The sequence below is a fragment of the Pygocentrus nattereri genome, chromosome 5 (assembly GCF_015220715.1).
Source record: "Pygocentrus nattereri isolate fPygNat1 chromosome 5, fPygNat1.pri, whole genome shotgun sequence".
Classification (NCBI taxonomy): domain Eukaryota; kingdom Metazoa; phylum Chordata; class Actinopteri; order Characiformes; family Serrasalmidae; genus Pygocentrus; species Pygocentrus nattereri.
In genome coordinates, this window is record NC_051215.1 from 36,047,191 (window position 1) to 36,070,617 (window position 23,427).

At 40.7% G+C, this 23,427-nt stretch overlaps 2 protein-coding genes across 3 annotated transcripts; one reads left to right on the plus strand and one right to left on the minus strand.

Moving 5' to 3' along the window:
- Nucleotides 1–486: 486 nt before the first annotated feature.
- On the plus strand, nt 487–6,165 carry galm (galactose mutarotase). 2 transcript variants are annotated; one of them, XM_017724528.2, is made up of 8 exons: nt 487–581; nt 661–863; nt 1,614–1,768; nt 3,038–3,244; nt 3,634–3,715; nt 4,456–4,606; nt 4,733–4,907; nt 5,043–6,165. In XM_017724528.2, exons 2-8 carry the CDS (start codon nt 677–679, stop codon nt 5,118–5,120), a joined length of 1,035 nt encoding a protein of 344 aa, XP_017580017.1. In that variant the 5' UTR covers nt 487–581; nt 661–676; the 3' UTR covers nt 5,121–6,165. The 2 variants fall into 2 exon arrangements, with proteins under 2 accessions (XP_017580017.1, XP_017580009.1); XM_017724520.2 differs by lacking the exon at nt 487–581 and having other exon boundaries at nt 590–863.
- Nucleotides 5,535–22,906, minus strand: dhx57 (DEAH (Asp-Glu-Ala-Asp/His) box polypeptide 57). Its single transcript, XM_017724507.2, has 23 exons — nt 22,790–22,906; nt 21,664–22,121; nt 21,246–21,440; nt 19,536–20,437; nt 15,541–15,725; nt 15,217–15,338; nt 14,912–15,107; nt 13,891–14,015; nt 13,673–13,806; nt 13,531–13,585; nt 13,230–13,441; nt 12,823–12,939; nt 11,787–11,883; nt 11,537–11,710; nt 10,524–10,724; nt 10,147–10,423; nt 9,730–9,825; nt 9,565–9,648; nt 8,910–9,047; nt 8,600–8,674; nt 8,381–8,515; nt 8,054–8,254; nt 5,535–6,533 (listed from the first exon to the last, which is right to left on the minus strand). Exons 2-23 carry the CDS (start codon nt 22,104–22,106, stop codon nt 6,390–6,392), a joined length of 4,308 nt encoding a protein of 1,435 aa, XP_017579996.1. The 5' UTR covers nt 22,107–22,121; nt 22,790–22,906; the 3' UTR covers nt 5,535–6,389.
- Between the last annotated feature and the right edge of the window lie 521 nt (nt 22,907–23,427).

Consider the following 23,427-nt stretch of genomic DNA (forward strand, 5'->3'; position numbering starts at 1 on the left):
CCACTCCCCTAAGGCTCCTTTTCCAAAACCGGAGGCGATGCCAGCCTCCACAATATATTATGGAAACCTTTCAGTCCATATAATTGGATCTGGATTTAAATATAATAGCCTAAATACATTGATAATGTAGTGGTATTGACAAAAGAGTGATCATTTTTAAAACTGTGATCATTTTTCTTAAAAGTGTGATTATAATTTTTCTTAGCATGTTCAGCAAAACAGACTTTAAATAAAGTATAACGTTCTGTCTGTCCATCCATCTATTTGTATGAGAAGTAATCGGCACGCACCAACACACTCACTGTAAACCAGGCGTCTGATGGAATAGGTCAGATTTTAAATGATGGCCACGCCCACAACGATGATGCCGCGCCAATGAAATCAAACGCTGGATGACACGCCCCCTCGTGGTAATTATTCAGAAGTGTTACATTTGATTGGCTTCTGTCACTCCCGAGCATGAATCTTGTTGGTTCCTCTTACTGCTAATGAAGTCGCGCTGTCACGCGGAGCCGCAGACGGAGGATTTCAGGCACATGTGGAGCGCCTGGAAGTGACCCCGCTGTCGCGCGCCGATGACGGTAGTTTCGTCACATGCACACAGTCGTATGGAAACATCTGACTGATCACTGAAAGTGTTTGTGTGTTGTTCGCTCACAGCGGAGCTGCAGCCGACATGTGTGAGGTGAAAAGGGAGGCGCTCTCTTTGGAGTCCGCTCAGCGCTCTGTGGAGAAGTGGACACTGCGATCCCAAAGTGTCAGTGTAGAAATCATCTCTTTAGGTGCTGTCATAACCTCCATCAAAACCCTAGACCGGAGTGGACACACTGCGGATATAGTGTTAGGCTTCGACGATCTGGGAAGTAAGTTCTCCCCTAACGTTACTTGTTCCCTCAGTCAGTGTCTTGGTGGGTCGCTGAAAGTAACGTAGACTTTGGATTATGCGCTCTGGGGCTTTTCACATCTGTTTGCGCTTCCGCACTCGTGATTACTAGACCTCCTCCTGCGTTTTAGACCTTATATTCTTAGTCTAAATCACAGAAAGTTAAGTGGAAAATAAAACGGATTGATAAGCATTTCTCTGCTAAAGAAATCACAGAAACCACAGTTCTTGTTGGTTCATTGGTGGTGTCCAATAGTCAGTGGTATTTGTTTTCCTGATGGGTTGGTATCTCAGTTTAAAGGATTCTAGAAGCATTTGATTGTTTTCTAATGGGACCTGAAGGTGTCGTAGAGGGCACTGGTGGTCTCTAGTGATAACCATTAAGCCATTTCCCATTGGAAAGCAAACCTTTTAGGTTATAACTTAATCCTAATGCTCCCAATGGTGTTTTTTTTTCCAGCAAGGATGTTAATTCAGCACATTACAATGTTTAAACTGTCCTCAGTCACAATCTCGGTCAAGCTTAACCTCTCAACCCTGTAATCGTGATCATTTTAAAACCTGTATGCTTGAAACATGGACAACATGACTTCTGTGTGTGTGTGTGTGTGTGTGTGTGTGTGTGTGTGTGGGAAGAGAGAGTAAACTTGCTCTAAAAAAAATAAAAATGACACTCCAGACTGAATAATAATCATAAGGTTTGAGTGATTCTGAACATATGAATTCACAGGTTATCTCACCAATCCTCGCTACTTTGGAGCTGTGGTGGGACGTGTTGCTAACCGTATTGCTAAGGGCCAGTTTGTTATTGAGGGAAAGGTATACAAACTGGCCATCAATAATGGACCCAATGCCCTTCACGGTGGCCTCAAAGGCTTTGACAAGGTCAGTAAACATATGTTTGAGGTGAAAATATAACCAGATAACATAACATAAGCACATTTTTCTGGAACACTGATCTTGTTTTAATTATTCATGTAGTCTTATACAGCTCACAGCATTAGATGCATTGATCTGTAAATCTTGTCTAAAGACCTAATCCACTTGTGGAACTTGGCATATCTTCTCTAATACTTAGTTACTACCTCTGTGCAATGCAGAATCACTGAACATCTCACTTAAACATAAAGTAAGCATTGGAGCTTTGTTCTTATTGTGTACCTACACATAGTACTACTCTCTACATCTGGGGTCACAACCCTGGTCCTGGAGATCTACCATCCCGTAGACTGTAGTTTGAACCAGCCACACTTCTCCAGCTTCTTAACTCCTTCAGAAGTCCTTGATTGGCTGAATCAGGTGCTCTGCTTTAGGTATGGGGAGGGTGCAGCATGTTAGATGCACATTTGGATGAAACACTGCAGGAAATTAGTTCTTCACAATGAGGTTTGGTCTATAATAAACTGCATAATAGCTATACACATTGAGTATATATTTGTGCATATTTTTGTTTGTGATCAGAATTGCAAACACCATGTGAGATGTGTACAGTAATTGCCTCATTGCCCGTCATATTCTTAGAACACCACATGAGCTGCCACTGTGTCTTGCATTTATTGTCTTTTTCCCTGTGCATATTTATGACTACAAAATATTAGCATCATGGTGTCCAGAGCAGGCCTGGGTGATATCTAAAAAATAATGAACACAATATTTTGTAGTTAAAAATCATGATTATCGATAATATTGCCCAGACTGGCCATAGATGAGGATCAGAGGAACCTTCTCTTCAGGTTGGTGTTAACTTAGCTGGTCGGAGCAGAGAGATATAACACAGGCAGCACCTCTCTCCCTCTCTGTCTCTTCGTTTCTGTGAAACTGACTAGTGATTTGTGAGATTAGACACTTCTTAAATGTGGAACCCCAGTTTCCCAGCATATTTTGCAATAATGGTAAATTAGTCCTCTCTAATTTTCTCTCAGTTCTTGCACCAAAACAGTGATTATTGTGTTTGATATGTCACCATTGGGTTACTTCTCCATCAACAATGTCCAATCGCCCATTGCCCAGGCCTATTCCAGAGCAACCACAAATCATCCTAATGTTACACTGTAGGCAAAAATCTCTCAGAATAAATAAGAAAATAAAAATTTTATAGAACTTTTTTTTTTTTGGCAAGTGGAAGTTTTAGTAAATGTCTTCATGATCATTTAGTACGTGTGGACCTGTGAGGCTGTGGAGAATGGAGTCAGATTGAGCCACAGCAGTGCTGAAGGGGATGAAGGTTACCCTGGCAACCTAAAGGTTTCGGTTACCTATACACTGGAGGAAAACATACTGACTGTACAGTACTCCGCCCAGACTGACCAAACTACACCAGTCAACCTGACCAATCATTCATACTTCAATCTGGCTGGACAGGTGAGACTGAACACTTTTACACAGATCTATCAATTGGTGTAAAAGGAACACAAACACTTATACCTCTGAAACAAAACTACACTATACTACAGTCTGTCTCTAACTGGACAGTGACAAGTTTGTTGTTTTATCTCTGCACTCCAGTATCCTCGAGTTCAAGCGGTCATTCTGCACTTGAATCTCAATCGTTGTTTAATTTGACATCAAATGTACTGATTTAAAACGGAAGTAACTGTCACTGTTCAGCTACTTTTATACCATACTATACAGTAGTAAGTTGTTGCTAACATAATATTCTCATTTAAAAAAGAGACACCAACACTTTTTTGGATAATTAAGAAACAAACACATAGAAAACATATTGCTGCTTCTCCTTCACCTCTTCGTAGGGCACACCAGACATTTATGACCATGAAGTGACCATCTCAGCTGAGGCCTACCTGCCTGTGGATGACACCATGATCCCCACTGGTAGCTTCTTATTGTTTAAATTAAGATACTTTGTGTTCCTCTCAGTCTCAGGCAAACTTTCCTTAGAGCAGTGTTAGACTTATTATCTATCTGTCTTTATTTGTTTGTTTTGAGGAAAGGGTTTTGTTGCTTACAGTGAGGAAGAGCATGGATACTTTTTCATATGTAAAGCAGAATGGAAAAAAGATATCCATGAGTATAACGCCTTAGGACAAAGTCTTAAAAGTGTATCAAGTGTTGGCTGTATCACAGAGGTATCGTAACTCTGATACACTGCAATGCCATGGCCATTTGTGGCTGGGAGTCAAAGAGGTCAAAATTTCACTTCCTCTGGGTAAGCAGGATGGCTGGTTTCCCCTGCCATTACGTTGCACAGTGCTGGCCAACGTGGATGTCTCTTAGCTGATGTAACACAACTGACAGTTAGCACTGTCCTCCAAGCACACAGGGCTGCTGAGTAGGGTTGCATTAGTGGCATTTCAAAAAAATGTGGTGGCACATCACATCTTGGAGGAAGCACGTTAGCCATTACCCTCAGAGCTTGGTAGCAACTTGTGAAGAGGGAGACCAAACTAGGAGGTGGGATTTTAAAAAGTGTATAATTTGCACTTTAAATCTCATGACATTACATTCATATTAGCATGTGTCTGGCAGTTGGTAAAGTGTGGTTTGTAGGTTAAGAAGTGAAGGAAAACATTGAACAGTGAATGGTGAGTTTTCTTACAAGTTTATCTTTATAGGAGAGATTAGACCTGTAGAGAATTCACTCTTTGACCTCCGTAAGCCTGTCCTTCTTGGGCCTCGACTGAAGGAACTTCCTGGTCCTGGATTTGATCATAACTTCTGCCTCTGGGTTCCAGGACAACCAAAATTAGAGAGGAAGTGTGCCAGGTAAGGACCATACACCACCCCCTGCCTCAGGGCAAATTAGCCAGCTTTTCCATCCAAGGAACCATCTTCTATATGGATATTCTTTGATCTCCTTATTATGGAACAAGTGTCTTTCACTCGTTATAGAGTGGTGCATCCTGGGACAGGGCGTGTCCTGGAGGTGAGCACCACCCAGCCTGGTGTTCAGTTCTACACTTCCAACTTTCTGGATGGATCACTTGGAGGCAAAGGAGGCACATCATACCCCAAACACAGCGCTTTTTGTCTAGAGACCCAGAACTGGCCAGATGCTGTAAATCAGGTAATGATAAAGGCAAAATTACAATATTTCTTAGTAGATTCTGTAAATGTGTGCTTTCAAGGAATATTAGAAAACCAGAGACAGGGAGAGACATTGTACATGTGAATGAAGGTCCCTGTACTATTCTCTCCACAGCCCCAGTTTCCTGAATCTCTGCTGAGGCCAGGAGAAGAGTACATGCACACTACACGCTTCACTTTCTCAGTAGCCTGAGGCATTAAAACTTATTTTCTCACTACAGATTACTGTGTCAAGCTTGACAAACACAAGGCCATAGCTTCCTTTCACCTCTCGTAAAATGTGTGCGATTAAATCTATAGGACTATAGGAACAGTTTCATTCCAAAACGATGCATATTTGTTTCTAACAAACTTGGATATGATGAAAAGCAGCTTTATAGACTTATAATGGAAAACATTGTTATTTCTCTAATAAAAGTGGTACTAGTCAGAATATAACATTTCTTGTATGTATAAAGCCCAAGCTCAACAATGTAAATCATGAAAAGAAGAAAATTATATAGAGTGGTCTTCAATGCGTTTTGGAATGAAACCCTTAGCATCATTCATGAGGTTCAAGTACAGATGAAAGTTCTAATGGGATAAAAAAATAAAAAGAACTCTGAAGAATGTTGCACTTTTTTTTTAATCTATAGAACATTCCAGTCAGATTTTAATTAGCAAAATAAATTCACATTTTGACTAAAGCTCCAATTTCTGTAGAGATCCAAAGCAGCCACATGCCTTATTAACTCAACTTATAATTAATAAACTGACTGATTTATGTTTTAGCACAATCAACATGTCACTTCTTTCAGCAAACAAAATTGATCAGAAGTTACATTTGTATAACAAACCATTCTTTGGCTTGTGTTTTATTCTTGTTATTCAGCTCCCATCAAGCACTGTGCTAAGACATTCCAAATGTCCTTTGGCAAAATATACATGTTTATATAATTTGTGTTTATAACGATCATACATTATTTACATATATAGTCAGTCATTAAAATAAAACACATGCTTTACACTTGAAATGTCATGCACATGCTTCACTTCTAAGTGCTCCTCAGTGCAACAGTGCAGAACAACATAAGGCAAACTGTTTCTCCCTCACAGAATCCAATATGGACTTAGTCCCAATTTACAGTATGAATGTAAATCACCCAAGTGATCAAACTTTTCTTTTTTTTCTTCTGTGGAAGAAACAAACATGACATCACAACGACAATTCAAATAAACCCTATTACTAACTAAGAAGACTGACCTGAATTGCTCTGTGGTTTATCTTATTCAAGTATGAAATCATTCAAATATGAGTGTAACGCTGGTGTTTGCATAGTGACACGATTCATGTTTGACTTTAAACCGTTGTGTTGTAAAAAAGGCTGAATGTGTTGGATATGGCTGAGGATATATGATTATGCATGGAGCAGGTGTGATTATGCATGGAGCATTTTAAGTGAGTATGATGAGTGTGTGTAGGTTACTGGGTTGAGATAAGAGACACAATGGTTTGTATAATGCGGGAGCCTCGTGGGCAGGTGATCAGGTCCATGCTGGGGTTTTTGATCTTCTCCTCTAAAAGCTGATCCAGTTCCCAACGCAGCTCCTTCACCAGCTCAGCCACCTGCATGGACAAAGTACTTAAATATGACAGAGACTAGATAAATGATACATTTCCATTCATGAGTTTGATCACTTGTTTGTCTTAATAATTGTAAGGTGAATATATACACACAATCATATGAAGTATGTATATGGCATGAAAAGTTGAGATGTTTTCTGTGAATTTGGGGACATATCAGCTCTTCATTTACACATGATGAACGTGTTGAAATCAGGTGCACCTGATTAAGTGCTAACACCTTTGTCTTATTCAACCCCCCCCCCCAAACCCAGAGTTTAGGGTATCATGTCAATGATCAAAAAAGCTCTCTGAGGCCTTCAGAAAGAAGGTTGTAGATGCCTGTAAGTCTAGGAAGTGGTTTGAGAAGTATTTTCACCCCATTAGAAATCAATCCTTCTCTCTGGAAGATGATCCACAAGTAGAGAAGATTTACAACCACTGCCAACTTGTCCAGGCCAGGCCGCCCCAGCAAATTTAACCCAAGAGCAGACTGAGATGCTAAAAGAAGTCCAAAATTTCATCACAGTATTTGAAAGTAGCTCTTGCTACTGTGGATGTCAAAGTGCATGCATCTAGCATTACAATGAGACTGTACTAATTTGACCTACATAGAAGGTCTAAAAAGGACATTGGGGCAAGATTAAAGTTTGGTAATTGATATCTAGGTCAGTACCAGTACTTCTGAAACAATGTGCTATGGACAGGCGAATCAAAGAGAGATGTCTGGAGCTGAAGAAGTGGACCTTCCAGCAGAATCAAATATAAAAAAAAAAAAAAAAAAAAAAAAAAAAAAAAAGATATACAAAATATCACAAATATACTATTATTTCAGCCAGGAAATGGCTCAAAAGGGAGAAATGTAGGGTTGTGTAATGGCCTAGTCAAAACCCAGATCCGAATACCACTGAAATACTGTGGGATGGGGGGGAGGGGTTGAAATAAACTGTACATGCAAGAAATCCCTCAACATTACACAGATTAAATAATTCTGCATGAAGGAGTGGGCAAAGATTTCTCCCAATGTGTGTCAGAAACTGGTAGATATTTATAAGAACATAGTACATTTAAATATTATGCATTAGACACTAGTAATTCCAGTTAAGGTTATCACAAATGTTAGTGCCAGGAAATCTGAATCAGTCAGTGATGGGAATAGACTTCCCATGTATGAGTATGGGGGTTTTTGGTTGACTTGAGCCTAAAGTCAGTGATAAGCCTAAGCCTATTGTCTGTGCACCAGGTAAGTGCTTGGTTCATTTATTGATTTTGTTAGAACTTCATTCCTGATACTATAGTTTTCATTTTAGATTACTCCACAGCTCAGTTCATCATTCTGGGCACATCTTAAAAAAAACTAACAAAAAACCTACTTGCTAATTCAATTTATTCGAAAACTGAAATTGCACAGCGCAGTATATTGGTTTCACATTTCAAATTTTTGAATGGTAGAGTATTTCAGTGCTCTCTATATTTTACTCTAGTTGAAGCCAATTTAGAGTTGCACAAAAACTCTAGATTACCTGATGTGAGGCGGCAGCAAATCGAATCCAGCCGTCATCCAGAGAGATGATGAACTCGCCTCGCTGCAGCTCCACGTTCACCTGCCCCCCACCAAACAACACCATGGGATACATGCATACCATAGTGCAATCGCGGATAAACACCCTGCTGGTCTTCACCTTCTCATGATAGACCAGGTATGGACTGTCATAGTGACGCACCTGCATGGAAAGACAGCAAATGAAAAACCACTCACTCAAATGAATCAGTGTCAAGTACACTTATATTGTTTTTATAAATAAGCATCTAGAGAATGGTTTTGACCAAAACCATGTATGCTTTGTTACCGTAAAGTTGACAGATGATGGGTGTATATGAACTGCCCCATCATTTTTAGTCACAAAGCGAAGCTCCTCTGCTTTAGACTGCATCTTAACAGCCCCCTTGCTTGTCTGCTTAAACTTTCCCTGTGGAGTTCGCACCTACCGAGACACAAAAAAGGATCATGATCGCATTCAGTAGAGTGAAGGGCACTAATAGTAAAGGTTGGAGGTAAAAACACTGACCTGGACTACATTGGGATAAAGGGCAGCACACAGCATTGCTGACATCAGCTTTGTGTTATCAGCATTCAGATTTGCCTTAAAGGGAGAAACGGGCAACAGCAATGTGTTAAAGATGCTGCAGACAGTTGTTTGGGGCACATGTTTCCATATGACTACGCTGGTCAAGAACGGACTCTCTCACTAGATTAGAGTAGTCCTAGACTAACTTGAATTACACAGACAGCACTTTTTCCAAAAAAAATAAAAACACAAAAAAAGTGTGTCAGATAATATAGCAACCTGCATATTACCATATTCACTGGAGTATTACCTCATAGCCTGTGGCTTCCAACACTCCATCAGTTCCTTTGGAGCTCTTTCTCTCTATGTCTCTGGCCTTCAATCCATCCTTTACAAAGCCAATATCAGACAGAAGCTCTGCAAACTGTCTTTTGAGACATGCTATCTCCTAGGAGAGATAAATTTCAGACATATTCTAATAACAAAACATTCAAAGAGCATGTCACAGAAAACCTAATTTTCCACAATTTTAAGTGTGTGATGTAATTTGTAAACATTGCCAAAAACGTTCAATCCCCATGCCAAGCAGTCCATATATGTGATATGAAACATGTTTACACATATTCAACTCTTCTGCCTACAGCTGACTAGCCCCATTCACGCTAGCATTATAAGGAGGGTTTCAGTCTAGTCTGAATTTCTTTTTCTTTTCTTTTCTTTTTTTTTTTTTTAAATGAGTCACGATAGGGCAGCCAATCAGAAAAGTGCTCATTTACATACATCAGACATAAAAACATCCTGTTTAATTCTAAAGGATAAGGGAACATTAGAAAAGGGTCAGGTAAAATTACTTACAGCTCCATAGAATTTAACATAGAATGCTAAATGTTATTTTAATAAAAAACAAGAAAGATGTAGCATATTGTCTCTTTAAAATAATTGTGCTAACTTGTTGTCAGGCTCACCTGTAGGCCTCGAATAGACAAAAAGTTCTCTCTGCAGTACTGATAGCCAGCCTTGGAGCTATTATGTTCTGCACTACACCAGCCCTGTGACACACATACACACATTACTACATGCACAACCACTATTTTATTGTTACCTAAATGGTCAATAGAGAAAGTGGTAACCTTGTATGCCTGCAGCAGAGCAAGATGGTCACTGTTGGCAAGAGAAAAACTTAATTTACTCTCATTAGCCTCCTCTCGTTTATCCCATGGAGAGACCTGAAAGAGCGAGAGAGACAGAAAGAGGCAGACAGAGAGATAGCATTGACTAATAGACTACTGTAATACTAGAAAGTGTCTTAGAAAGTTATAGTTTTAGCAAAAATTACATTTACACATTTTTCCTCTACCCCAAATGTAGTCAATGATTATAAACTATCATTATTTATCAGCAACATTAGCCTTGTAGCTCTAGTGTTAAACCCAATATACCTTAGCTGATTGAGTGCATTTGAGGTGAACGGAGAAAACTGCATAAATCTGATTTTTCGTCAAGCAATTTTTTCAAAGCACAACTCTCTTAGCATTCTGCTGTCTTACGAAAGGGCTCTTGAAGGCCAGGCTGGCAGCGATTGTGAGTGCTGGGTCCAAGCAGCGGAAAATGGCTCCCAGCAGCATCAGCTTTCCAATGCGGACATCCACAGGGAGACAGGCCAAATGCCAGCCCAGTGGAGTCAGACATTCGGCTTCCGTCAGAGCCCCAAGAGCACACAGCCTTTCCTTGGCAGCCTCCAGACTGCCACTTGTTGGAGGCTCTATGAGGCGAGAGAACACAGAGTCCAGGGTACGCTCGGAGAACATCTCCAACACTTTAATCCTGAGACAGAGAAGCAGAGGGGTTAAAATACACACACAATAACCACAGCTGTAGCATTACAGCTCAGTGTGTGACTAACTGTACTGTGCACACTGCACACCTGAGGCACAGCTGCTCCAGAGGTATTCTCTGGATCTCAGGGAGTTGTTGCTGGCTGAGGTGGTGGATGAAGCAGTGGCTGGTGAATAGGTGGAAACAGACTCCAGATGCCACGCGGCCTGCGCGCCCTTTCCTCTGCAGAGCGTTAGCACGAGACACCCACACATCTTCCAAACTCTCCATACTGCGGCTGGCATCATACCTGCATACATGCAATTTAAATCAGTCAGGAGAAAACTCTAAACCAGGGCTATCAATCTCAGATCCTTGAGGGCTACAACACATGAAGTATGTATCAGCCAAGTTTGATTTGTTTCTGTAATTTACTAAGTATTTATAAACTACTAGAAAAATGATAAAGGAAAAAACATGGTAACTTTGCATTACTGCCATCTCTTGTAAAACTGCAAGCAGATCCTACAGCAGCAAAAATGGGGAAATTGATTAAATTAGCCCAGTGTTCCTGAATAGGCTGAGAATTAATTCAATGATAGTTTCATTTACAAATGAAAACAAAAATTAAACTTTAAGCAAAACAAAGCACAAACTTAAGTCATGCTATGCCAGTGTTTTGCCTACTGTAGAAGACCAACATGTCAAGCTATAGCCAAACAGAAGAAATAAACCTGCAAGTCAAATATGTACCATGCAGAAAAGAGATAACTTTGCTTTTCTTGAATCTGTAATTTTTTTATAATATAACTGTACTATGTTGCAGAGTATTTATTAATAGTAGATTATATTTATAGAAATCTGACAATGTAGTGGGACAATCTTACTAAGATAATTACTTAAAACAAGTATAAACGTCTAGAAATTATAGCCAATTAATCATACAATAAGCTCACAGCAATCTCAACATGGGAAATGTTAGATGTATTGACTAGATTTAAGATTCATTTGCGAAGATACCATTTTGTGCTGCGCCAAAGTCGGTGCCTAGGCCACAGCCCTCATGAAGGCCTTTCTAATTACATGATGAGATAAAGCAAGTATGGGAAGCAAGCCTCTAACCTTTTCTCTTTCATTCTGCCAGAGTCAATGACATATACTACATCATCGATGGTTACTGATGTCTCTGCAATGTTAGTGGAGATGATGATTTTGGTGATGCCCTCTGGTGGACGTAAAAACACTGCCTGCTGCTCCTCACTGGACAGCGAGGAGTGGAGTGGATACACCACACACCTGTAACAATTACACAACATTTTTCAGAAACCAAACAGAATCATCTGTATAGACACCATAATGGATGTATCTGTACCTCTTAGCTGTTCTATTGTTGAACATTCTGTTGGACTGCAGCTGCTCATACAGTTGCTTTATCTCAGCTAACCCAGGCAGGAAGACCAAAACAGCACCTGCAAACAGACACATGGAAAAAAAAAAAAGACCATAATACATTCCATAAGCACTTTCATCAAGCAGCTCTCACAGGTACAGAACACATAATACATTATTTATAATATAATTATTAATTATTTATAATACGTTATTTTTCCTTGCTCTTATGGATAGTTAGCCACACCCTCCAAGAATTGCTGGAAGAATGGATGACGTGCACAAAGATACCAAAGTAACAATCAGACCACTGGGGTATCAGTAATCAAATGAGATTAAATTCAACTGAAGGCAATACTATGACTGATGTTTATGCTATTCTTCTCCTATTCCTCCACACCTTACTGGTCAACAGCTACCATCCTGAAACACCACTGAGGTGCTTGGGATTTTGATACAGTTTGCATTACAGTGGGATCATCATACACTTGAAACTGTCAAGAAAGCAAATACATTAATCTAGTTGAGGAGACAGAGAATGATCAGAACCACTTTAGATTTGATATGAACATGCACTGAGGGCATTTGTCCAGCATTAGAGTATGTCTTCTCAGGATGGCATGGAAAGCTCCATCAAAGCAGATTGAGAATGTCCAGAAATGCCCGTGTCAAATAGTCACTGGCAAGATATATTCTACCTATCAAAATGCTTTAAAAATTCTCGCACATTCTGTATAAGGTTTTTGCCCTTAGCCATCTAAACTCTCTCTTCACTGACCAGACATCCAGTCAGAAAACCAGGAATAATAGCTAATTACAGACCCCAAAAATGAGAACTGACAGATATTGTAAACCATCCATCCCCATCCTAAAAAGGATTTTAAATGTGTTTGCTACTGTATGATTTTGATGAGTGTTATTATTTATTTATGCTTCTTTTATGTGGATTTTGTGAAATGCTCTTGCAATTCAGTTTTGTAAGACTGCTATGTGAATGTGAAATAAACTCCAACCATTACCTGGAGGGAAGCTGTGGTCTCCATCTACAATCCACTCTAGGACACTTTCCAGGAGATCCATGTTGATTTTATCCAGGTCCATTGCAGCCAGGGTTTTCACCACAGACTTTGAGTAATCTTGTTATGAGACATTCAGAATGCTCACATTTAGAACACAAAACATGCATACAGCACTAGCCATCAATTGTCAGTAAGCAGTTTTTGGCAGTGATGGATACATGCATGCATACATACATGTTCTAAATGTATTCAGTTTCATTATGTCAATATAACAAATCATAGTAAAAACACATTCCATTCATGGTCACGGTACACAACCCTGATATTAATAAAATGACAGAACTAACTGAACAACACATGCTACAACAAGTGTAATTATATGTTATTATAGATCTCGATACACTTACTTGGATATCGCAGTGTGAGATCCTGCTGACTGAGCTGCTGGTCAGGGATAGAGTCTTTCACTGCATCTTTCCTCATGAAGGAGGTGAATGACCAACCATCATCGTCGTTCATGTCCTCAACAGGCCGTCCTTTCCCAGCCTTGCCCCTTTGATTGGATGGGCCATTCTGTTTTGCTGAGCGCCGGTATGGGCTGCCATCCTCTATCACATACCTGATAAATATATGCAAACAATAAATATTGCAAACAAATTTATATTATAAATATATGCAAATAAGTTTGCAGAATACTTTGCTCTTCACCTAGTCTTAGCAATGGCATCTTCAAGGAAAAACTGCTCCACCGGGAATGTACGTCCTACAAAAAGGATGGCAATTCATCAAAGACATTTTTGACCCAATAACAGCATAGAAATGTGCCTAATGGAAACTGTGGAGACTTTACCTGGAATGTGGATAGTGGGGCAATTTTGAAAATACTGGGAGAAAAGATCAGCATTGAGAGTAGCACTCATCAGGATGATCTTCAGATCTGACCTCTGCATCATCAGATCCTTCAGAACCAGCAATAAGAAGTCACTGGAAGACAGAACATGATGTCAATATTATATGCCACTCTTTGTGTAAGTGTACATATGCGTAAGATCACAAACTTGGTCTCGCCTCTCTTCTGTGCGCTCATGGACCTCATCCACAATGACATGGGTGACCCCACGAAGCTCAGCATCTCCCTCTAATCTCCGTAACAAAACACCGGTGGTGCAGAACAACAGCCTAGTACTGGAGGACTGGAAACATACACAAATGCCTTATCTCATAAAGCAACAGATAAAAAAAAAAAAAAGGAAGCTTATAGCCTACCACATGAAGCTGCTTATAAGGTTTCTGGACACCATTTCTGAACTATATGAATACCCTTTTTTAATAAAAATGGACAAAAGTAGGGCACATAACAAAAAAAAGTTGAAATGTCCCTGTTTTTGACCAGTATTATAGATAACTGCATATCATACAGTGTTAAGTGTGCCGTTGCCACAATTCTAACTGGCGGAGTAGCTCCAAAGAAAAACTAATAAAGCAACCTCCAGATACAAAACACATGTTTGATTGAAATGTTTTAGGGCTATTGTATAAATTGTGTAAAATTTTAAATAAATTGTTAAAAAAAAAAAACAAAAAAAACAAAAAAAAAAAAAAAACAGATTTTTGGCCAAAATATCACTTTATTGTGTACAACAATAAGATAGTTGCACATGAAGCAAGAGTGGGGGATCAATTCATGCCCCAGTAAGCACTAAACCAATAAAAGTCCATGGGCAAGACTCCTAACACTACCTTCACCTACCTGTGTAGTAAAAAGGGGAAAAAAGAAAAGAAAAGAGAAAAATAAAAAGTGTGTCTGCCAAATGCCATAAATGTCAATGTAAATGAAAGCTTTAAGCACTGTTTATCTGATGGTGACAGTTTTGGTGGTCTACCAGGTCTGGCACTGTTGTTAGAGGTCCCATTTTCTATACATCTTTTAATGATTTTCTACTGACTTTCCTCTTTCTTCTGTAAGTGGATAATCTCATATTTAATGTTCTTAGAAATATCTCCTGAAAATGATAATGGCTTATATAAATGAAGAGTGTTCTCTGACTTGGGCAAGGCACTGTATGTGTGTATAAGACTCTGGAGTTACCCTGACAGTCTCCAAGCGTATCTGGTACCCGGTGGAGTGGCCCAGAGCCTCTGCCCGCTCCTGCGCAACCCTTGTTGCCACAGCAATGGCAGAGATGCGCCGTGGCTGAGTACATATAATGTTGGACACAGCCCCTTGTCGCCTGCTCAGTGAATCATCCAAGATAAACTGGGGGATCTGTGTGGTCTTACCACACCTGGGTTAAAACAGATATATACAGATATAAACAGAACTTCTAATACACTTTGAGAGATTCTCAATTTGGACATATGATGTTTAATTACACATGATGTTTCCAGGCATACCCAGTCATCCCACTGATCACGAGAACCTGATTCTTATCCAGAGAGCGCAGAATGTTCTCCTTCTCCTCCCACACAGGCAGCTTGCACCTCTGCTGCTGCATGGAGCTATAGCGCCTGGAAGACTGACATGCATGAGATTTAATATAACGTTTTCTAACATTTCTAATTTCAGGATTTCAAGATAAATGAATACTGACTGCCTCTGTAACACCAGGGTGACTGTGCAGAAATGCTTAATATGCATGTTTCAATTTGTCAATAGCTTTTAAAGCTTTAGCAGCATTTATGGGTGTTCAATGTGTGACGTTTCCAATGCTGCATTACCGATTTTCTTGTGAACTCTCTGCAAAGTTTCCTGTTCTCCTTCAGAATGTCTTCAGCTCTAGTCTCAGCCTTCTTCCCCATAGTCTTCCTGAAGTTCACATAGCTCTCATTCTCCACAGGAACAGATTCTTCACTGTCTTCATCATATTCCTCATCATCTTCTACATCCTCTTTGTTGAGACACTCTATTGTAGTAACCACAAAGAACACCCACACAATTTTTAAAAACATGTTCATTTTGCTTTGTTTCTAAGAAAGTAGTGAATGTAGTAAAACGTAGTAAAACTTAAATTGACTATTAGAGCCGCATTGATCCATAAGTGTACTTTTCTTCAATGTAAAACATTAAAGACAATACATCTTCAAATAGTGCTGTAATATACAGTGAGGAGAAATCAGTATTCAGGCATATTTGTTTTTGTTCGTTACACCCTTCTTTTGGCTGCTCCCTTTAGGGGTCGCCACAGCCATCTTGCCCTATCCACTGCCACCTCTACTTTTACACCAACCATCTCCATGTCCACCTTCACTACATCCATAAACCTTCTCTGAGGTCTACCTCTTCTCCTTCTACCCGGCAGCTCCATCTCCAACATTCTTTGACCAATATATCCACTATTCCTCCTCAACACATGTCCAAACCATCTCAACCTGGCCTCTCTGGCTTTATCTCCAAACTGCTCCACCTTCACTGTCCCTCTGATCTGCTCATTTCTAATCTTGTCCATCCTTGTCACTCCCATCGAAAATCTCAGCATCTTCATCCCCGCCACCTCCAGCTCAGCCTCCCGTCTTTTAGACAGAGCCACAGTCTCCAAACCATACATCATAGCAGGACGCACTACTGTCTTGTAAACCTTCCCTTTCACTCTTGCTGCTGTCCTTCTGTCACACATCAGCCCTGACACCCGTCTCCACCCACTCCATCCTGCCTGCACCCTCTTCTTCACCTCTTTTCTACACTGTCCATTGCTCTGGATGGTTGACCCAAGATATTTCAAGTCATCCACCTTTATGACCTCTACTCCTTGCATCTTCACCTTTCCACCTGCCTCCCTCTCATTCACACACATGTATTCCGTCTTATCTCTACTGACCTTCATTCCTCTCCTCTCCAGTGCAAAGCTCGACCTCTCCAGATTCTCTTCCACCTGCTCTCTACTCTCACCACAGATTACAATGTCATCTGCAGACATCATGGTCCATGGAGCCTCCTGCCTGACCTCATCTGTCAACCTTTCCATCACCATTGCAAACAAGCAGGGCTCAAGCTGATCCCTGATGTAACCCTACCTTCACCTTGAAACCATTTGTCACTCCAACTGCACACCTCACCACTGTCTCACTATCCACATACATGTCCTGCACCACCCTAACATACTTTTCAGCTACACCTGACTTCCTCATATAGTACCACAGGTCGTCTCTGGCACCCTATCATAGGCCTTCTCTAGATCCACAAAGACACAATGTAGCTCCTTCTGACCTTCTCTGTACTTCTCTACCAACACTCTCAATGCAAAAATTGCATCTGTGGTACTCTCTCACTTCCACCTTACCAATTCTCTGCACTTCCTGATCTACTATCTCTCCCCCTGTTGTCCTCCTCTCTCTCTTGTTTTCCTCATTCATTAGTTCTTCAAAGTACTCCTTCCATCTACTCAACACTCTCTGTTCACTCACTAGTACATTTCCCTCTCTATCCTTTATCAGCCTAACCTGCTGTACATCCTTTCCAGCTCTATCTCTCTGTTTAGCCAAACGATACAAGTCCTTTACTCCTTCTTTACTGCCCAGCCTCTCATACAGCTCATCATAGGCCTGAGCCTTTGCCACCATTCTTTTTGCTATGCAACTAGCCTCACAGTACTCCTGCCTACTTCCTTCATCTCTCTGGTTATCCCTTTTTCTTAGCTGCCTTCTTCTTCTGAATACTCTCCTGGACTTCCTCATTCCACCACCAACTTTCCTTGTCTTCTTTCCTCTGACCAGACGAAACACCCAACACATTTTTGCCAGTTTCTCTCAACACCTTAGCTGTAGTTTCCCAGTCCTCAGGTAGCTCCTCACTGCCCCCAAGGGCATGTTGCAATTTTTCCCTGAACTGCCTGCAACCATCCTCCTCCTTCAGCTTCCACCATCTAATCTTTGGCTCTGTCTTCACTCTCTTCCTCTTCTTTGTTTCTAATCTCATTCTACAGACAACCACCCTATGCTGCCTTGCTACACTTTCCCCTGGCACCACTTTACAATCTCCAATCTCCTTTAGGTGGCATCTCCTGCTAAGGATATAATCCACCTGTGTGCACCTCCCTCCACTCTTGTATGTCATCCTGTGTTCTTCCCTCTTCTGAAAATACGTGTTCACCACAGCCATTTCCATTCTCTTTGCAAAATCTACAACCATCTGACCTTCCGCATTTCTGTCTTTCACACCGTACATACCCAGCACCTCTTCATCCCCTCTGTTCCCTTCACTAACATGTCCACTGAAGTCTGCACCAATCACTAATGTCTCCTCTCTAGGGACACCATCTACCACTTCATCCATCTTACTCCAAAATTCCTCTTTCTCCTCTAACTGACAACCAACCTGTGGTGCATATGAACTGACCACATTCAAAATAACACCATCAACCTCCAACTTCAGGCTCTTGATCCTGTCTAACACTCTTTTTACATCCAGAACACTTTTCACAAGCTGTTCCTTTAGGATTATCCCTACTCCATTTCTCTTCCTCTCTACACCATGATAGAACAGTTTGAATCCACCTCCAATGTTCCTGGCCTTGCTTCCTTTCCATCTGGTCTCCTGGACACACAGAATATATACCTTCCTTCTCTCCATCATGTCTACAAGCTCTCTGCCTTTACCAGTCATTGTCCCTATGTTCAGAGTCCCTAATCTAACCTCCACACTCCTGCCTTTCCTTCTCTCTCGCTGCCTTATAACCCACCTTCCTCCTCTCCTCTTTGATGGTCTTCAACCTACAGTAGTCCAATTTCCACCGGCACCCTGCTGGTCAACAGCACCGGAGGCGGTCGTTGTTAACCCGGGCCTCGACCGATCCGGTATGGCAATCATATTTGTGATCCGCATGATAGTTTTGGCACAAGTTTTACGCTGGAAGCCCTTCCTGATGCAACCCTCACCATTTATCCGGGCTTGGGACCGGCACCAGAAGTACACAAAGTACACCCCTAATGGCTGTTTTTTTTGTTCATTACACCCTATTATTTATATATTTATTTATTATATGTCATACAGATTTCTATACTTCTATTGCACATACCTACTGCAAATTTACACATGTTTTGACTTTGTATTTACAAATATGAACAAAAGAGTATGGACTGCTAAGCACATCGTTAAAAATGATTTGATTAATGTGTATATAAAAAAACATGGATAGACTGATGTACTGGGACATATTAGAGGAGAATTAATCTCGTATAAAAGTCGAATAACCTGAATCTGAGAAGAGGGTGGAATTTTTAAATTCCATTCATTTCTAAATCATCCACTCATTTCTAAAAAACAGTGAAGGATCTTGACACCTCCAAGCCTTTGCAATAAAGCACTAATGTTATTAATTTGTTAACCATTTTTTCCTTTCAATTTTGTTCTGTAATCACATCTTTATGCTTATTAATATGCACTTTTTGTCTGTATTTATAACTACAGTCAAAAGATACTATGTATAAATTTAAAGTGGATCTATGCAATCGAGGTATATCAAATAATGAAAATACTAATGTGTCTTCAGTGCCTGAATACTTTCCCTTCACACTGCCAAAATAAAATGTTCAAGAAAATCATGTAACTTTATGCCATTTAAAATGCCAGCTGTGCTTCACACTGTGTAAACATTTAATGACAAATGGATCAACAAAATTTTTTTAAAAAAGGACATCCTACAAATTATGTCAGTTTTTTGGAGATGAGTTTCTCTCATGACAGTGGCAATTATTTGGTTAAAACATGGATAAATTACCTTCTGTGTGTCTAACTCTAATAGGGGTGATCGCTGAGGTTGGGATGTCAGTTGATCTGGATGTAGCTCTAGTGCTGGCTGGCATGCTGTTGTTTGTGCTGCTCTTAGAGCCCCGGCTCCTTGTGGTGACAGCAGGTGGAGCCATCACAGGGGGTGGGGCACTGTATTTATGATGAGAAGCTGAAAGGAGCTCTCTTATTGGCCCATCTTCTTCAAGGCAGGAGATGAGGGTGTAGACCACTGGCTCACCCTCTTGTGCAGCTGTAAGTGACTGGCTGAAAAGATACTCTGTCACATTAAGGCGTCCTGCTCCAGCGATTGCATTATCAGTGGTACTGAAGGCAGCTAATGGTGGCTGGAAGGGGTAACGACTTCCTGATTGAAAGCGGACTTCCAGTTGGTAAACAGGTTTTTCATTACTACTAAACCCAGGTTGACTGGGTCCATGTGGGTCTCTGTGGCCACTGGACTCTGTTTGGCTTTGGTGTTTGAACTTGCAGCGGCTTCCGAACTTACATCCTCCTTTTAGGTAGAACTTGCACAACTGAGTGGATGAAGACCCTGTTTGATGTCCATCAGTGGTTGATTCTGAGGACCTGCTACGACCCTCAGTGAACCACAGAAGATCCAGAATGACAGTCCAGACACGGTCGTTGATTCGCTCACAGAAGCGTTCCCCATATATGGCAGTTAAAGCGAGGGCCTCCTCCTGGCGAAGGGCCACACATTCCTTCCGTGAGGGAGGGTCAGGCACCTGAGGGCCGAGGGCAGTGGAACCAAATCTCTCAGCGAACATCTGAGAGAGGAGGAACTCTAATGTTGCTCCAACTTCACCTTGTCCATTACTCCACCCTGAGCTGCCTTCCAGGGCTTGCCTACTCTGGGCACGATCAAAGCCATACCTATAACATGCAAATGTAAAAACAATAATTTAACCAACAACATTTCTAGATTATTCCTAAATTTTTTTCTAAGTCTTCAGCTACTCAACAGTACAGGGTCTTCACTACTGTATAGTGCTCTTCATAATGCAAGACACAATTTCAATGTGAGACAGGTCTGGACTGCAGGCAGGCTAGCCTAGCAACTGAACCTTCTGACTGTGCTGTTGTAACACTTGCTGAATTCAACTTGAGTGTTATTCACTGAATTAGATTCAGATTCCTTTATTGATCCCAGGGGGAAATTGCAGTTGTTACAGTTGCAGCCATTTATGTAAAAATAAACACTTTACTAATAATTTAAGACAATATAGAGAAATTTACAGTATGTACACCAGATTTAAGTACTCAAGAATATAGTAAGGTGGCGGTGATTGTGATAGTAATATGAAACATCAAGTATAGAGCAATTACAATTATTTAAATTATTTAAATTCCACTTGTTTATTACTGTATGACACCAGTAGAAGAACCTAAAATATACATCATCATCATGCTAAATAATCACTACCAATTAATCGAGACAGCACATCTTAACTGATGATTGTTTTTGATTGAGTAACTGTAATATTAATGTAATAGTACTATGAAAAGGTCTGTTGGGTGGAGCACAGGCCAGGAATGATTTTCTCCAAGCTGAAATATAAAACTTTGGCTGTATGGTTGGACACTGAAATTTTGGACAAACAAACCTGAGGGAGGTGGGCTAATCTTAGTGTTAAACATCAGTTTCAATCTAATGACAATGTAGGCATAGAACAATACGGACCTGCAGAGAGTGCCTAAAGCAAACAGGGAAACAGCCGGCTCTTTTTTGGCTTGTGTCTCTTCCTTATAATCTTCCGCATACACGCCGTTCTCTGCACACTCAACTCCATCATCATGAGTGCTCCAGAACTGACCATCCTCACGGTGGTCCAGCTCATCATACTCTTCCTCCTCTTCCTCTGCCTCACAGTCTGAGCTGTTAGGTTGAGAAAAAAAAAAGATGGTTAGAGTTACTGACCAAGAACAAAGACCCACACATGCTGTCTTGGTAAGGACTCACACCTACTTCAAAATCCCTTTTTTAAATTCAACTTGAAATACCCCCATGCTTTCTTAATTTCCCTATCTTACTATTAAACTACCACCTAGCAGCAAATGGTAGACATTACAGTTCAAGTTACTCTTCTATATACACTAACCTGTTTGGTGTGTTGTATTCCTGATTCTGAAGTTCTCTCAGCAGTTCTTTAACTTGCAGCTGGTTTTCTGATGTCATGTGAATCTTCTGTAGGGGCAGATGATCCTGCTCTGATCTAATTCTATCTCGCCGTTCCTCGCCTTGTCTGGAGCCACCTCTCCCATCACTAGAAATCTTGGGCAAACTCTGACCACTGCCTTGTCCCCTGCCTCTACTGCTGTCATGGCTTGTGCCTTGAAAAGCACCCTTCCCTTGCCCTCTACTTGGTGGAGGTTTGCAGGAGCGACTTGGTCCAAGATTCAGGTTGAAATCATCTCCATCATCCCAGCCACTGGCTCCTTTCCTCCCTCCACCACCCCCTCCATGTCCTCCTCCTCCTCCTCCTCTGGGCTTATTAACCCGTCCTCCACCCCGATTGGGTTTTCCTCTCCTCCTTCCACTCATAACTTACTGATTCTTCTGAAAGCGAAGATGAATAAATGTTTGTAGAATTCAGAAACTCTCATCTTAATCCTGCTGATTTATTTATTTCAGTCATTCTGAGTGGGTTAATGTGAAAGATTAACTAGAGAAATATACAGACTCTGATTTGCTTTACAATACTGGTGATATGAACCAGGGATTGTGATGTTGAAAAACCTAAATAGAGCCATTTAACTTACTATCCAAAACGACTAGTCAACTTTTTAACAATAACATAATAGCTGCAAGTGTGAAATACGTCTTCTCTTCGAACTATTTTGTCTATTTTGTCTTACATTTCACACCAAACCGCTCTTAATGACTTTGTTTTACGTATCAACCATTTAGTGTTCCATACATCGGATTACTTCGCGGTTAAAGAGCAAACCAGGTTAAACGTGTGTGGCGTCAGTTGCTTTATTTTTTTAGTCTTTATCAGTTCGACCAGCCTTACACTCAGATAACATCTAACCGGCTGTTATTCTGTACTTAAAATACATTTTCAGTTTAGAGACAACAACAAGGCAATTAGCCCAGATGCTAGCAGGAGGCTAGAGGACCACTGATGCTCAACGCGGGGATCCTGGTCCAAACACACTGATGTTAGTAACGTTTGCTGCTGAGAGCTGAACACAAACATGAGAAAGATTTGAAAAGACACTCACAAATCATCACCCAAAACGTAAACCTGGATCAGTGACGGCTCAAACCGGTTTCAGGAGCTGGCGGCGGCGTGGGGGTATATGAGTGATGCCCTGAAGTGTTATTTTCCTGATTCACACATTTCCAATGGAAATTCAAAATAAAAGCCTTTGATTTCTCAGTTGTCTCTTTGGTCGCTTATGTCTGATTAACCCTTGTGTGGTGTTCATGTTTTTGCTACTCAGTGGTCTGGTGGACACGCCACATTTTTTTTTTTTTTTATTGTTTTTTTTATCAATACAGTCTTAATGTGTGTAAAAATGCCAGATATTAAAATATACAAGTGGCCAGTGTAGGGATCTTCTTTAGCAGCCAGTTAGCCTGTCCATGTCGTCCGCACCTCAACACTTTTATTTCCCACAGGTTCACCCCAACACTACGGGTAATATAAACGTGTACGGGGTGTACAGTGTTATTAATTATGAAAGTTCTTAAATATTTTATATGTTCTTCAAAGGAAACGAGCAAATCCAAGGAATCGGGAAGGGCTTGAATAATAAATCACATAATTTTTTCTTCTCGCAAACATTAAAATGGGTCCCACAGACCCGAACACCACCCACGGGTTAAGTCTTTCATTTCAGTCAATTTTGAGTTTTGA

What these genes read in the sequence shown, in the direction of transcription:
- dhx57 (XM_017724507.2), bottom strand. Translation starts at nt 22,106, where the DNA reads ATGAGTGGAAGGAGGAGAGGAAAACCCAATCGGGGTGGAGGACGGGTT. An exon ending in CCCCACTATCCACATTCCAG is followed by an intron (nt 13,586 to 13,672) that starts GTAAAGTCTCCA and finishes TCCTTTTTGTAG; the next exon opens with GACGTACATTCCCGGTGGAG. An exon ending in TCTCACACTGCGATATCCAA is followed by an intron (nt 12,940 to 13,229) that starts GTAAGTGTATCG and finishes TCTCATAACAAG; the next exon opens with ATTACTCAAAGTCTGTGGTG.
- galm (XM_017724528.2), top strand. Translation starts at nt 677, where the DNA reads ATGTGTGAGGTGAAAAGGGAGGCGCTCTCTTTGGAGTCCGCTCAGCGC. An exon ending in ACTTCAATCTGGCTGGACAG is followed by an intron (nt 3,245 to 3,633) that starts GTGAGACTGAAC and finishes ACCTCTTCGTAG; the next exon opens with GGCACACCAGACATTTATGA. An exon ending in TGACACCATGATCCCCACTG is followed by an intron (nt 3,716 to 4,455) that starts GTAGCTTCTTAT and finishes TTATCTTTATAG; the next exon opens with GAGAGATTAGACCTGTAGAG.